The sequence below is a fragment of the Carettochelys insculpta genome, chromosome 27 (assembly GCF_033958435.1).
Source record: "Carettochelys insculpta isolate YL-2023 chromosome 27, ASM3395843v1, whole genome shotgun sequence".
In the NCBI taxonomy this organism is placed as follows: domain Eukaryota; kingdom Metazoa; phylum Chordata; order Testudines; family Carettochelyidae; genus Carettochelys; species Carettochelys insculpta.
The window spans coordinates 12445489-12458727 of NC_134163.1; the positions used below are offsets into that span (position 1 = coordinate 12445489).

General features: G+C 63.8%; 1 protein-coding gene across 2 annotated transcripts in view; it reads right to left on the reverse strand.

The window, feature by feature from the left end:
* ABCA7 (ATP binding cassette subfamily A member 7) overlaps positions 1-13239 on the reverse strand; it is a 45629-nt gene that overhangs the window by 18868 nt on the left and 13522 nt on the right. For both annotated transcript variants that reach the window (XM_074978052.1, XM_074978051.1), the window contains exons 11-27: positions 12727-12866; positions 12183-12299; positions 11735-11914; positions 11428-11636; positions 11168-11344; positions 10106-10328; positions 9583-9804; positions 8465-8669; positions 7459-7575; positions 6642-6813; positions 5422-5553; positions 4889-5028; positions 3278-3415; positions 2454-2665; positions 2089-2161; positions 1205-1407; positions 623-671 (exon numbers count right to left, since the gene is read on the reverse strand). In XM_074978052.1, coding sequence (XP_074834153.1) covers positions 623-671; positions 1205-1407; positions 2089-2161; positions 2454-2665; positions 3278-3415; positions 4889-5028; positions 5422-5553; positions 6642-6813; positions 7459-7575; positions 8465-8669; positions 9583-9804; positions 10106-10328; positions 11168-11344; positions 11428-11636; positions 11735-11914; positions 12183-12299; positions 12727-12866 — 2709 coding nt within the window. The remainder of the gene's footprint in view (positions 1-622; positions 672-1204; positions 1408-2088; positions 2162-2453; positions 2666-3277; positions 3416-4888; positions 5029-5421; positions 5554-6641; positions 6814-7458; positions 7576-8464; positions 8670-9582; positions 9805-10105; positions 10329-11167; positions 11345-11427; positions 11637-11734; positions 11915-12182; positions 12300-12726; positions 12867-13239) is intronic.

The window sequence follows — 13239 nt, forward strand, 5'->3', positions numbered from 1 at the left end:
CTCGACTGTTCATGAACGTCACCCGGATTTAAATCTACCGTGAGGACGGTCGCACTAAAGAGGTTTGCAAGAGCAGCGGTGCCCAAGACAATCTAAACAAGGACCAAACGCACTCATGTTTCAAATCCGCCACAGAACATGCCGTCGGGGAGACACTTTCAAAAGCTGCTCAGCGCCCTGCTGGGAGTGTGGAGTACACAAGTTACCGCTGAAAGCAGCTCCGCTCCCCACCAGCCCGCTGGCGCCAGGACATGGTGTTTAAACCACATCCCAGCTCCAAAAGGCTCCTGCCACAGCAGGGAGTAGAGGGCGGGCTCCCTGCCAGCTCCTTTGGGTGGAGAAAGAGCATTTTAGCTTCCCTCTGGCTCAAAGCGGGCTTGAGCCCCACGGCTGGTGCAGGGTTGTTAATTTCTCCCCACCCCCTGGCTCTGCAAAGAACCCCCGGGAAGGGAAATTGACGACACTTCCCAGCACACTTTCATGGTTCTCGTGGCACCCCAGTGTGCCAAAACCACTGCCCTCTGCAGCTGCGGCCCTAGAACACACTCTCAGCTGGCCTGGCTGTTACCTTAGGCCTCCCCTGCCCCCCAGAGCTGTCCCACCAAGGTGCCGCTGCAGGTACCTGGGGTATCTGCATCCACTTCTGCGTCCTCGGCCACCTTCAGAAATATCTGCCCAGGGTAAACAGGAACGGAAAGGGGTGTTACAGAAAGAAAAAAAATGAGTGGGCCCTGAGCCAGCCAACGCCGCGAGGCAGGGAAGAGCCCCCAGTCCCTGGGACTGGCTGAGAGTCTCCATGCGCGGCTCCCACCAAAGAAGCCCCAGCTGCATTTGTCTACGTCCTCCTTGGAAAAATCCACCCAGACCCAGCTGATTTCTGCTCGTTTTCCTCCTGCAGACCTTGAAATCTATGTCCCTCTCCCCAACGCTCCTCCCTTGGCATTGCCTTCGCTCCGGGGAGCTGGGGAGGGCAGAACGGCTTTCTCTGCAGCATCACGAGGTGTCAGGCGCGACAGACTAAGGGCGTAGCCGGTAAAGCAGGAGAGAGACTGACCTCGCCTGTTGGGCAAGCTGCTGCAGCGAGACGTGGGACAAGACCTGGAGACACATATGGTCCAAGCCCATGTGACAAGAGAGGAGGGTTGCCTGGGACGGGAGCACTGCTGGTGGTGGGGGACAGGAGGCTGGGGAGGGGGTGATGTACCTCCTCCAAAGTGGTGTCTGAGATCCCATAGCTGGAGACTCCCAGCTCGCCCAGGCGGCCATCCAGCTCCCGAAAGAGCTCTGCAAAGGTCCCGTCCTTGGCGCCGTCGTAGGGCAACACGTATAGCAGCTCGTGGCCAATATCCTCCACCAGCCGGGAGCCCGGGACCAGCTTCTGGATCAGGGCCGACAGCTGTGGCACGTCTGCAGACACAGAAGAGGGCCCAAGGGTGGCTGTGATGGGGAAGTGGCTCCTAGAACTGGCTCAACACAGATGCCCCTAGGAACGGGAGGGGGCGGACAGGGGACGCAGGTTTAGGGTATGGGCTGAGCAGGTCAGAGGGAGGGCCCCAGCCTAGGGAGAAGGCTGGAGCTGGAATTCACCTTATTGTTCACAAAGCCCAGCCCGGGGGGGCTTCGACTCCCCCCAGTGCATGGCGGGGTCTGACAGCAGTGTGGGGAAGCCAAGGAGCCTAGGATGCAGGAGAGATGTAACGTGAGGCGAGAGCCTCACAGCCTGGCCCGTGGGTGGGGAGGGGGCGGAACGGCTGGTCCTAGGAGAACAGAGGGGTCAGTGGAGGATTGCCCAGGAAGAGGAAATGTCACTGGGGAAACTGGAGCAGCAGCTCGGGGGGGCAGCAAAGGGCCTGAACCTGCAGATCAAGACCTCGCCGGTGAACTCGGCTGCTCAGCCGCCAGCTCCAGGCTGGGAGCCAGGGAGAAGTTCAGCCTCGCCGTGGACCAAGGTGACCACAGGGGGGCCCTGTCTGCCGGTGCGACAGATCTACTCAGCTGCGGCACAGCACATGCACTGGGCGGGAGAGGGGGGATCTTAACTCCTCCCCGCTCCGGGTACCACCCCGTCCCCTCCCCGGGGCTGCTCACCCACAGCGCTGGCCTGGCTGCACTGCTCGCTGCCCAGGCCGGTGTCGCAGCTGCGCTCTGAATCGCTGTCGTCCTGCGGGGAAGAGAGGGGTGAGACGCAGCCCTGGCCTGGCCCTGAGCTCTAAGGCTCAGGCCCCCTCTTATGGCCAATAACGCCTCTGGAGATCAGGGGACCGGCTCCCTCTGCTGAGCCCTTCTGCCTCCCCTGACAAACTCTAGGATCCCAGCCCCAGGGGGCCCCTAGGACCCCCCGACTCCTGCTCTGACCCGCCCAGCGCCAGGGGCTCCCCCTTGCTGCCTTCTGACCCTTAACCCCAGTGGGGCAGGAGCCCAGCTGCCCCAGGGAGCCCCTCTCCTGGCCGTACCTTTCTGCTGGCGATGGTGACGCTGCTGGCGCTGACCCCCGGGGGGGCCTGCTCCCGCTTCACCAGGGTCAGGTAATAGCCGGTGCCCAGCTGGGTCTTGAGGAAGAGCGGGGAGCCGCAGCAGCGGAGCCGGCCCTCGGAGATGATGGCGATGCGGTCGCCCAGCAGGTCGGCCTCGTCCATGTAGTGGGTGGAGAGGATCACGGTGCGGCCTGGAGGAGCGGGGAAAGGGAGAGTTCAGGGCAGGGGGAGTCAGGCTGCGGCAGGGCCCTGACTGTCCCTCCTGGGGCAGAGGGGGGTGTGGACCCCCTCCTGCAGGCAGGGCAGGCTGGCCCGGCCCAGAGTGTTAATTGGTCTTCCTGCTAATCTTTGCGGGCCACATGCACCTCCTGCAGGGCCGTGGCACAGCCTGGGGGCGGGGGTACGTAGGCCCCAAAAGCGGCTCAGTGACCATAAAGTGGGGATCCGAGCCAGACACCACCCCCCCGGCCCCCTCAGGGCGGCAGGACCCTCTGGGCCTCAGGGAGAGTGACCCCCTGTGCCCTCCTGGGGCAGCCCCATCCTGCAAACGGCTGCAACCCACAGCACACACCCCCCAGCCTCCCTCCCACCCCGAGGCAGGTTTCCCGGGGGCCCAGATCTGCCAGCACTGGGGGGCCCTGAGGCCTGCTGGACCCCTCTCCTCCATCCCCCACCCTCTCTACTCCCAATGGACATCTTAATCCACCCCTCCCTGCCGCCGTGCCCCAGAAATCACCCCCCCACCCACAGGCCCCGCCCATTTTGGAGACCCCACCCCCGCGATTCCCCTCCCCGGCCCAGACCTTTGCGGTACTTCAGCAGCAGCTCCCAGATGCCCCGCCGGGAGTAGGGGTCGACTCCAGCCGTGGGCTCGTCCAGAATCACCACCTGGGAGCCCCCCACGAAGGCGATGGCCACGGAGAGCTTCCGCTGCATCCCGCCTGCCCCAGGGAGGAACACGGGCAGGGTGAGGGGGTGTCGGGGAGCCCCCCGGCTCTGAGCCACCGGGGCAACCCAAATCCTGGCTCCGGCAGAGTCCCTGGGGAGTTCCTCCATGCCAAGCCCCCTTGGTAACACCACCCACTGCACCAGGCTCTCTCACACACACACACACACACACTGACCAGGCTCACACACACATGCATGCATGCGCACACACACCCCCACCACACACACACACTGACCAGGCTCGCACACACTTGTATGCATGCATGCACGCGCACACACTGACCAGGTTTGCCCGCACGCGTGCAAACACACACACACACTGCACCACTCTCCCACACACACCCCTCATGCACACTGCACCATGCTTGCACACAGATGCATGCATGCACACACATCCCTGCTGCAAGCCTCCTGCATCAGGCACACGCACACCCCCCCACCGCACACGCGCGCGCACGCACACACACTGCACCAGGCTCTCCCCCCCTCACGCACGCTGCACGACGCTTACACATGGATGCATGCGCGTGCGCGCGCACACACACACACACACACACACACACACACACACACACACTGCCCCAGGCTCTCACACACAGACCTCCCCGCCCCCCAAACACACTGGCCCAGGTCACTGAGGGGCTGTGGTGGTTCACCATCATGGGCATTTTTGCAATCAGGGTGGGAGGGTTCTCCACGAGAACAGCTCCAGGACTGACTGCAGGGGGGACGCCATCTGGCCCATTTCACGCCTCACGGATCCCCCTGGTCGGTTCCAGCCTGGGAACCCCCTAACAGCCCCCCGTGAACTCACCACTGAGTTCATCAAGCAAAGCCAGGCCTGAGGGACCCTCGCTCTGCCTTGGTACAGCACCTAGCACAATGGGCCAGCCTGGGATGTGTAGGAAGTACCAAGCCAGAAGCAGTAACAGATGATGGGAGAGAGCAGGGGGCTGCGTTCGGGGGCCTGCAGACCCATCCCTTTCTGGGCAGATTGGGAGCGGGTCCCTTGTGTTCCCCACTCCTGACCAGGGACATGGGAAATCCTTGGGCCTGGGGGTGCTGACTTCCCCCCCACATCCTGACCTGCCTGCCACCCGCAGCTGAGGCTGGGAACAAAGCCCTGGTGTGCAGGGCAGCAGTCAGGACCTGGGCATGAGGCTGGCAGCAAAGCCCCCAGTGTCTGGGGCCGAAGCAGAGCCTGCCAGCATGCAGGGCTGGCAGCCATGACCCCAGGCGCAGAGCCAGCAGCAGAGCCCCCGGAGAGTGAGGGGACAGCCAGGATGCTGGGGAGCCGGGCGGGGAGCCAGGAGGTGCCGCAGTGGCCCCCACACCTCTGCTCCTCACCCGATGGGGGCGCCCCTTTCCTGCTGTGTGCCAGGATCAGGCTCACAGGCCCAATGCCCACGTGAGCCCAGCCTGAGCCCCATCTGCCCTCCCCCCTTGCTGGGCCCCCGGGCACTCACCTGACAGGTTCTTGGTCTGCTCCCGGCGCTTGTGGGGCAGCCCCACATCCTGGATGATCTGCTTCACCTCCTCCTCCACCTGCTCCCCCGACAGCCCCTTCAGGCGCCCATAGAACCAGATGTGTTCCTCCACCGTCAGGCTGGGGGGGGCAGGAAGGGGAATGACTCCCAGCAGGGCAAGGAGAAGCGCCCCTCCTGCAGCCCCAACCAGATACCCAGCCCCCTGCTCTAACCACTAGACAACACTCCTCGGAGAGGGGGACAGAACCCAGGAGTCCTGACTCCCACCCTCATCCTGGGTTCTAACCACTAGGCCCCTCTCCCCACCAAGTGCCCTGCAAGTTCATTCCCATGCTGAAGCTGCTGGTGGCATCTTGGGTCCAATTGCGTTCTGCTCTGGGGTGGTGGGGGGAGCTGCATCCCGCCACAAGCCTACCAGGCTGGGGTGCACCAGCCAGCAGGGGTCATGGGAATTCCCCCCTCCTTCTACTCTCCCAAATCACATGCTTGGCTCTTCCCGCTCCTGCACTGACATGTCAAAGAGGACGTTGTGTTGGGGGCACATCCCCAGGGCTTTCCGGATGCTGTCCATCTCGGAGCGGATGTCCCGGCCCAGGATGTAAGCTGTCCCGGAACTGGGGGGCAGCAGGCCGCTCAGGATGGACCTGGGGTGGGAGAACAAGACACACAGGCTTAAAACCAGAGCTGGGACAGACTCAGGGAAGCATTTGTAGGGGTCACTTTCAATGCCTGAGGGAGCCCAAGGCACGGCTGCAAGCCGGGGCACTCAGACCACATGGAGCCAGTTCCCAGAACCAGGCAGACGCCGGCCCATTGAGCAGACATGAACTCCTTGTCCAGGGAGGAGAGCCCCTGACCACCCGGGGGAAGGAGACCTTTTCTTCACTCGGCTAGCTACAGCTGGAATCCCCAGCCGCACAGTTTATCCTGGGCTGGATCCACAGCTCACTGAGCGAGCTGGGCTGTCTGCAGCCCACCAGTGAAAGCCTGGCCTGGAATCGCCTCTCCAGCCGGGTGTCACGCAACGTTTTCCACCCACGTGCGGAATAAATTTTGTTCTGTGCACTGAGGCATGTGCCGATGTGCACCCCCAGGAGAAACACCGGCTGTGGATACTGTGCTGATCAGCTGGGCGGCACCTGAATATCTCCTGGGCGGCTGCCCGAGCGCTCAGCTTGCAGGGAACGCTGGGCGTCAGGGCACTGACTGCAGTGGGGTTAAACCAACCAGTGCAGGGACACCAGCTCTTTCTCTGACGCGAGAATGAGCGTGATTCCCCCACACACTGGCCTTGCCGGTAGCGCAGCAAATGGTTGCGGGGGATGTCTGCTCCGCCTGGGTCTGACTCTGGATCTCTCCCGCGGCGGCAGGATGGTGCCTGCCCGCCCCCCAGGTCAAACCAGGCCCAGCTAGGGTGACCTTCCATCCCTCAGCCACACCAGGGGTGACCCCATCCACAGGCTCCTGGTACCACAGACCCCAAGTGAGGCCATCCAGCCCTCTGCCGCCACAGACGGAGCCTGCTCAAAAGTCACCTTCCCCCGCCGGGGGAAACCGAGGCACGCCACCGCCACTCCCCCAGTCTCAGCCACCGCCATTCCCCCACCTGAGCCGCGGCGGCTGAGTGCCGGCCACCCCCCCCCCAGCCCCACCACGAGAAACACGCCCCGGTGCAATGTGCCGTCCCGGGGATTCCCCTCCCCCGCCCTCCCGGCACGCCCCCGGCACTCACATGGTGGTGGTCTTGCCGGCCCCATTGTGGCCCAGGAAGGAGGTGATCTGGTCCTGGTAGAAGTTGAGGCTCAACCCGTTGACGGCCCTTTTGCTGCTGTTGGGGTAAACCTTCACCAGGTTGTGGAGGGAGACCCCCAGGCGCAGCTGTGAGGGCGGCTCCTCCAGCAGCACTGGGAGACCAGGAGGTGGGATCAGCTGGCAGGCCAAGCACCGGGCACCCGGCAGAGGCAGCAGGGACTCGGGGTGGGTTGGAGAGAGGTTAGAGCTCTGAGCTCCTGTTAGCAGCCAGGAATCCAGCCGGCCCCAGCATGACCCTGGGCCGGGGGGTTAATTGTCACCCAGCGAGCCCCAAAACAAAGAGATCGGTTCTGGGGCCAGGGGTCCCATTGCCCCACAGAAGACCCCGTGGTCCGCCCAAGCCAGGGTCTGGGGCGACTTCGACTCAGCCTAGCAGCAGGGTTGGCGTGTGACCAGTTGAGGACTCTGACCCGACACCTACCCTGGCCTCATTCTTCCTCCCACTTCACCCCATCAGCCGGTGGCCGCCTTCTGCTAGGCCTGACCCACACGCAGCTGGAGCTCACCTGGTAGCCCGGCCGCAGAACCCAGGAGTCCTGACTCTGGCCACCCGGCTCTACCCAGCCTGCAGAACAGAGTCCTGATGGCCAGTCCCCTACCCAGACTGCTGAGCCCAACTCCCTGCCCAGTGCTGGGGACGCAGCACGGCACTCCTGACTCCAGCGCCACTGCTCCAGCCACTAGCTCACGCTGCCTCTACAGCTGATCGCGGCATGGGGGGGCGGGGCACCCTTTACCTTCTGCAGAGCTCAAGGAGTTGGCGGGGAGAGGGGGGCAGCCATCGGAGGACGCCTCGCTGAACCAGTAACTCTTCAGGAAGGGAAAATTCCAGGGCTTGGGAATCCCGTACTGACCTGAACACAAACAGGTGAGCAGGGGAACAGGTGGAAGCAACCCCCACTGCAGGCCAGCTGTGGGGCAGGGGGCTGTGGCTTTAAGGTCTTAATCCTCTCCTCCCCTGGAGCTGGGATTCCCCCGGGGGGCTCCAGGCCTTTTTCGCACTGGGGTTTGCCCCGATTCCAGCCACGGGCCAAACATATGTCTAAGACAGGCAGCGTCAGCCTCCCCCATGTCTTACAGCACCGCTACCGCCAGGCGCCACAGGGTCTGGGAGGGTCTGGGATCCAGGCGCTGGCGAAAGGGGCTGATGGGTCATTAACGACCACGAAGGGAGAAGGAACCCACCCTCACTGCCTGTGATGCTCTGTGCCCCGACCCCCATAAGCGAGCAACAGGGAGAACAGCCTGTGGGCAGCTCAGGCCTTTAGATCCAACAGTCCCCGTTTTAATTCCCGCCACCAACGGATCAGCCCAGCGCGGGGCCACAGAGCGGGTTTAACGCTCAGCTCTGTGTGAGGGAGACACTCATGGTTTTGCTTCAGGCTTGGTGGGCGGGTGGAACAGGGCTGCCTGGGGCCTAGGCTTGACCTGCACTTCAGGAGCTCAGCTCTCCAATAGGAAAACAAACTTAGGTCTCTAGTCCTGCCGAGTATGAAAGAATCTGGCGGCAGCCAACCCAGAGCCGACAGACTGCTGGGAGCTCTGAAAAAACCCACGAGCGGCTCTTCCTCAGTTCCGCTGGGACGTTCACTCTGAAACTTAATGACTCACGAAGCCGAAGCTACCACACCCTGACGACCCCACTCTGGGAGAAGGGAAAAGCGCGGACCTATTCTAAACACCGGCAGCTCATGAACAGGCAGGGCAGCGCTCCAGGGCGCAGGCGCAGCCCCGCACACTGACCTGGGAAGACAGCCTCGATGTACCACGTTGCCAGGCCGTACAGACACGCGTCCAGGAGCAGCAGCGCCAGGGAGGTGGCGAAGGTGTAAGCATCGTCCTGCACGGGGCTGGCATTCATGTTGTGCCACTGGATCCCCACGCCCTGCTCCTCGTACAGCGAGAAGTACTCACAGCCGAACCCAAACGCCACTGGGGAGAGAAGGCTCTGGCGGGGGAAAAGGCAGGTGAAGCAGGAAGCCCCACAGCCGGGGCTGCAGATCCCAACCTCCCCAGGGCTGTGGGGCTGCCTCGTCAGTAGCCAGCCTGTGAAATGCTGAGGGGCAGAGTTTTAGTCGTGTCTCCCTCCCAGGGACGGGGCAATTCTGGGCACATCACCAGGCACCCCCTGTCCACATCTAGGGAGACCCCCATTAGAGCCAGGCTGAAAAGGACGCCCCAGAGTGGGACCAGGACACTCCCAGGGTGCGCGACCACGTCCACCAGAGACAGAAACCGTCCAGCTCCCCGAGAGACTTGCTCCCCTGGGCCTGGAGCCTTTGGCTATGGCTCACCCCCAAGTCCCAGCTCAGGGCATTTGCCTGACCCCACATCAAACAAGGCAGAGAGCAGCAGAAGGAGTGACATCCCAGCAAGCTGGAAGCTGGCTGGTGTTCACAGTCTCCAGCCCAGTCTGCAGCCCCATGGGCCAGGGGGTCCCTCTAATTTTTTCCCCATCCATCTGCAGAATAAATTTTGTTGCGTGCACCCAGGTGTGAGTGGATGCGCACCACTACATGCTGCCAGCTGTGGGAGCTCTGCTAATCATCTGGGCAGCACCTGAATCTCCCCTGGGCGGCCAGCCAAGCGCTCAGGTTACAGGGAACCCTGCCCTTGGCGCTCTGAGCTGGCTCGGGGAAACACTCGGACCTTTTATCCCAAGCTAACACTGAAGCTCTCGGGAGTTGCCCTTCCCAGCTGGCAGTTCTGCCTCGGGGAAGCCCCATGTGATGGCAGGTGAGACCACACAGCTGAGGACCAAGCCACTGAAGGGAGCGCCAAGAAAGCCCAGGGAAGGAGGACCCAGCTCCTGAGCTAAGCAGGTGAAGCCGAAGCTCCCGGCAGGAGGGAGACATCCTTACCACGGCGAGGCGCAGCGGGAAGGTGACGTGCTCGCGCCAGGCCACGCACAGCACGTAGGGCAGGTAGAAGGAGAAGTAGATGATGCCGCCGCAGGCCGAGGCCAGGTTGGCACGGGAGAAGAAGGTGCTGATGAGGAAGCACTGGGCGATGGTGGCCACCGCGAAGGCGGACAAGAAGAGGAATACCACGGCGGGGTCGCTGTAGGGCAGTATGTCTCCCAGCTGCGTGGGGCAGGGGGAGAGGTTAGAGCTGGGGCTGGCAGAGACACTGTGGGCTCTTGTCCCATCAGTTCCAGCCCCCTCTGCCCCCTCAGCACTCAGGTCGGCTGCTGCTCCTCAGTCCTCCTCCAGGGCACCCCACCCTGCTCCCCACGTCAGGGGCCTCCTCAGTCCCAACCAGCAGCCCACTCGTTGCTCCCCCACTCCCGGGTCATCAACGTTCCTCCACGCCGCCCCACAGCCCTATCCTGCTCCCCCCGCCTGGGGCTGGCCCCCCCCGGACCCTCCCGCTCTGCACAGGTACCTTGAGGATGAGGACGAGCAAGGAGGAGCTGATGAGGAAGGGGATGAAGCTGCTGATGAACCAGCTGAGCCAGAGGATGCCGCGGCTGAGCCCCATAACCTTCATGGTCTCCTTCAGACGGGCCTCCTTCTCATGCACCACCCCTTTGATGATCACGGCCACCGAGTAGATCCAGGCCAGCGTCATGAAGAGCGGCAGCGAGCGATTCAGGACCCGCAGGAACCTGCGGGGTGAGGGAAGCGGATGAGTTAACCCTTGAGTATCATGGGACACAGGAACAGGGGGTGAGGGTGATGGTCTCCCCTCCTGGGAAAAGGGGCAGAGACCAACCTTGGCTTGCAGGGGGCCCTGCAGAGAATGGGCTGGAGGAGCCAGGGAGGAGGGCGAATACACAGGGATATGGACCAATTCCTAGCCCGGTCAGCAGGGAATGGGACAGAGGGGCCGGGGAAGAGGGCGAATACACAGGAACACGGACCAATTCCTAGCCCGGTCAGCAGGGAATGGGACAGAGGGGCCGGGGAAGAGGGCGAATACACAGGGATATGGACCATTTCCTAGCCCGGTCAGCAGGGAATGGGACAGAGGGGCCGGGGAAGAGGGCGAATACACAGGGATATGGACCATTTCCTAGCCCGGTCAGCAGGGAATGGGACAGAGGGGCCGGGGAAGAGGGTGAACACACAGGAACACGGACCATTTCCTAGCCCGGTCAGCAGGGAATGGGACAGAGGGGCCGGGGAAGAGGGCGAATACACAGGGATATGGACCATTTCCTAGCCCGGTCAGCAGGGAATGGGACGGAGGGGCCGGGGAAGAGGGTGAACACACAGGAACACGGACCATTTCCTAGCCCGGTCAGCAGGGGCCACTGCAGGGAACAGGGCCCAGGCCTGGGGGCAGATGCAGAGGAAAAACAGACCATTTCCTGCCCCACCCCGCAGGGGGCGCTGCAGAATTTGTGACCCCAAGGGGCAGCCGATTTTACGTGGCTGCTGCTCCGCCCTTGGGAGCGGTGGGGAAACGGAGGGGGGCCCGTCCGGGGAGCACGCGGCCACTCACACGTCATCCACGTAGCAGGGGTAGGGCATCTGCTGCAGGTAGATGCCAGTGCGCCGTGCCATGCCGCTCAGGACCCGGGTGACGGCCCGTTCCACCAGGTCCTGCAGGTACACGAAGCCCCCCCAGACGTAGCGCAGGTCGCTGAAGGGGTCGGCGGCCGGGCCTGGGTCCCAGAACCTGAGCGAGTGGAGTGCGAATGAGCGAGGGGGGCAGAGCGGGGGGCCCAGTATCCCTGGGGGTCCCTCTCCCGGCCCCTGCACCTGTCCTTGATTTTGTTGGTGCGGGTGACGTCGTCGACGTCCATGCGGATCTTGTAGCGGACGTGGGGCGGCAGCTCCCCGGGGGTGGTGTTGTCGGGGAGCAGGAAAACGACCCCGGCCCAGAACTGGCGCCTCTCCAGCAGGTGCAGGGCCCGGGCCACCAGCTGGTCCTCGGAGGCCACCGCCTCCACCTTGTCCAGGGAGACGCACTGAGGGCGGGAGCAGGGGAGAGCAGGGCCTGAGCGCTGGCGGCGGGTGGCAAGGTGGGAAGCCAGAGGGCCAGGGGGGTGTTACCCACGCGCCGCACCTCAATGAACTGCGACAGGGTGCCCAGCGCCTGGTCCACCTCCGCATAGGCCTGGCGCCAGGTGTAGGCCTGGCCCCCGGCTGCCCCCGCCAGGAACTCGCCCACGGCCGACAGGTCCCACGAGGAGCGGTTCAGGCGCTGCTCCAGCAGGCGGGAGGTGGCAGGTGCCCGCAGCAGGCTCTGCCGGGCAAAGGGACAGGGCTGCTGTGAGGGGTGGCCCCATCCCCCAGCCAGCACATGGCCCTGCCAGGGGGTCAGAGAGGGCAGGTCCCTTCCCCCCCATCCGATTCCCTCCACTACACCCCCTTTCCCTAGCCCCACACCCCCTTCTCTTCACAGCCCCCCATAACCACACCCTCCTCCAGCTCCCTCACTACCCAGCCCTCCCAGGGCTCCAACACCCCTACAGGGCGGGGGCCCAGGGGGTACGGACCGAGGAGGGACAGACCTGAAGGACCTGGATCTCCAGGCTGCTGTTGAGGAAGGCATAGATCTGTGGCCCCAGCTGCTGCCAGGCACCCCGCACCTCCCGCAGCACGGCCAACTCCTGGAATGTCCGGTTCACCTGGGCCGAGAGCAGCAAGGGGGCTGGTGAGACAGGCCGTGGGCCCCGCGGGCCACGTCCCCCTGCTTCTGCCATCCCCTCTCCCAGCCAGCGCTCCCTGTAAGCCGAGCGCTTGGGCGGCCGCCCAGCTGATTAGCGGAGCGCCGACAGCTGGCAGCCTGTGTGCCTACTGGGGGTGCACGTCCGCACAGGCCTCCGTGCGCACAACAAAATTTATTCCGCACCTGGGTGGAAAACAGAGGGAACCTGCTCCCAGCGCGTCTCTGGCCCACTGTCCCTCTGGCAGAGGGCATGTGTGGGGGGGGAAGGTCCACAGGACTCCAGCAGAACCCACAGCCTGGGGGGGGGGCCCTCAGACACAGACTGGATCCCCCGGGGTGCTCGGGACCAACTCTGTACAGCCGGGGTTCGTCTGTGCCCCCCTTACCTCGGCCATAACCCTCCAGGTGCTGGGGGTGGGCGGGGTGTACAGGATTTTGCCGACAAAGAGGGGTTTGATCCCCCGCCACAGGATCCGTGACAGCGGGTTCGACTCTAGGCTCCGCATGAGCTCCTTGCAGTAGGGGCCTGTGGGAAGGTGGCGGGGTGGGGGGGGAGACAGAAACAGTCACACGGCCCTGCCAGTAGACATGTACACTAAGGGGATCCCCACTATAGCTCTGACCCTCCCACTGCGGAGGAAGGGTCCTCCCTTAGGGACCTGCCCCCTCTCACCTGCTGGCTGGGCATTGACTCTCCCTGCCCCCTCCAGGCTCCCCGCTATTCCCCCCCCTTCTCTTGACTAAGGTCCCCTCCCCTTTAACTTCCCTTGACCACAGCTCCTGCTGTGGAGGAGACAGAGGACACATACCTCAGGCAGGCTCAGCTCTCCTCCCCACCCCGAAATTCCAGCCCTCTGGGAAGCCCTGACCCCATCCCGGCCTGCCCAAGCTCATCCTAA